Raw genomic sequence first — 1,967 nt, 5'->3', positions numbered from 1 at the left:
GACCTTTTCCAGTCCTGTGGCCACTGCTGAGTTTTCCAAATTTGCTGGCATATTGAGTGCAGCACTTTCACAGCATCATCTTTCAGGATTTGGAATAGCTCAACTGGAATTCCATCACCTCCACTAGCTTTGTTCATAGTGATGCTTCCTAAGGCCCACTTGACTTAACATTCCAGGATGTCTGGCTCTAGGTGAGTGATCACACCATCATGATTATCTGGGTCATGAAGATCTTTTTTATACAGTTTTTCTGTGTATTCTTGCCACCTCTTCTTAATATCTTCTGCTTCTGTTAGGTCCATACCATTTCTGTCCTTTATCGAGCCCATCTTTGCATGAAATGTTCCTTTGGTATCTCTAACTTTCTTGAAGAGATCTCTAGTCTTTCCCATTCTGTTGTTTTCCTCTATTTCTTTGCATTGATCACTGAGGAAGGCTTTCTTATCTCTCCTTGCTATTCTTTGGAACTCTGCATTCAGATGCTTATATCTTTCATTTTCTCCTTTGCTTTTCGCTTCTCTTCCTTTCACAGCTATTTGTAAGGCCTCCCCAGACAGCCATTTTGCTTTTTTGCATTTCTTTTCCATGGGGATGGTCCTGATCCCTGTCTTCTGTACAATGTCACAAACCTCTGTCCATAGTTCATCAGGCACTCTGTCTATCAGATCTAGTCCCTTAAATCTATTTCTCACTTCCACTGTATAATCATAAGGCATTTGATTTAGGTCATATCTGAATGATCTAGTGGTTTTCCCCACTTTCTTCAATTTAAGTCTGAATATTGACTTAGTAATTAGGAAGCTGAATGTGTAAATCTTCTTCATTCATTGCTCCAATGGAAATCATTGCAGAAGTTGCAAGGGTGATTTTCCTTAGATAGAAGAGGTTCAAGAGTATTTGAGTTTACCGTGAAGAAATGTACTGTGTAATATGTTTCATATGAAATTGTATACAGATGATGTTATGTTTTAAGCTGTAATATTAGTAGCAATAAAATAAAATGAAAAGATTCTTGTTCAAAGGGTTCTGCCAATTTTTTAACCTTTTGGAAATATATTAATCTGTGTAGACCTCAGTAATCTCCTAAGTAAAATTGCACAGTTGAAGTAATGGTATCCAAAGATCCCTTGTAGCTCAGGAAACCCATGAACCTCTGATCCTCTTTCCCCTTGTGTTTTTCTAAGTGCTATTGAAATGATTTAGCTAAATCCTGAGTCAGAAGGTTTATCTCATTACATTTTTATTTAAGCTGAGGTGTATGTAGTTATAAAACCAGAGTACGACAGATGATGTTTCATAAGTTGTATTATTTGCTCAGCTGGTATTCCAGAAAAAGAAATCGCTTCAACTATGTTTATTTTCATCTGTGTTCACAGGAAGTTCAACACAATTGCCAGCTTCACAGAATATCATTTTGTGCAGATGATAAAACTGACAAGAGGATATTCACTTTCATATGCAAAGATTCCGAGTCAAATAAACATTTGTGCTATGTATTTGACAGCGAAAAGTGTGTAAGTATGCCAGATGTTTTAGGGTGGTTTGCTCTACTTTGTAAGCCAGGAATTGTCTTGTTTCCAGCATTAGTAAAGTATTTAGAAATGAATAAGGTCTGCAAATACTTAACTTCACAAATAGATTCTTCCTGTCATGAGAATATGCTTCAGGATTTCATCCCTAAATAAATTTCACGTTAATGGACACAAGCTTGTATGCAATTTTCTTTCCTTAGAATGTCATCCTATGTCATATGTTTACCTGTCTTACAATCACTTGACTTGAAATTTTAAACTCAAATACAATTTAGTAATGTGCATATAATGCAAAGGAGTAATGGTAAAGCAAAGTATTTTTTCAGGAATGTCATGGATCTGATGAAAATAAATATTTTATTTTATTTTATTTTGAAAATAAATATTTTTAAATATTTTTATTTTTAAGTATTTTTAAAATATTTTTATTTTTAT

At 34.5% G+C, this 1,967-nt stretch overlaps 1 protein-coding gene across 2 annotated transcripts in view; it reads left to right on the top strand.

Moving 5' to 3' along the window:
- Positions 1-1,967, top strand: part of GULP1 (GULP, engulfment adaptor PTB domain containing 1) — a 329,829-nt gene that overhangs the window by 278,638 nt on the left and 49,224 nt on the right. For both annotated transcript variants that reach the window (XM_010862917.1, XM_010862918.1), the window contains exon 7: positions 1,377-1,514. In XM_010862917.1, the coding sequence (XP_010861219.1) occupies positions 1,377-1,514 (138 nt within the window). The remainder of the gene's footprint in view (positions 1-1,376; positions 1,515-1,967) is intronic.

The sequence above is a fragment of the Bison bison genome, unplaced genomic scaffold (genome assembly GCF_000754665.1).
Source record: "Bison bison bison isolate TAMUID 2011002044 unplaced genomic scaffold, Bison_UMD1.0 scf7180017864485, whole genome shotgun sequence".
Lineage (NCBI taxonomy): Eukaryota > Metazoa > Chordata > Mammalia > Artiodactyla > Bovidae > Bison > Bison bison.
Note: the sequence above shows the minus strand (reverse complement) of the source record. Positions and strands in the feature narration are given on the sequence as shown.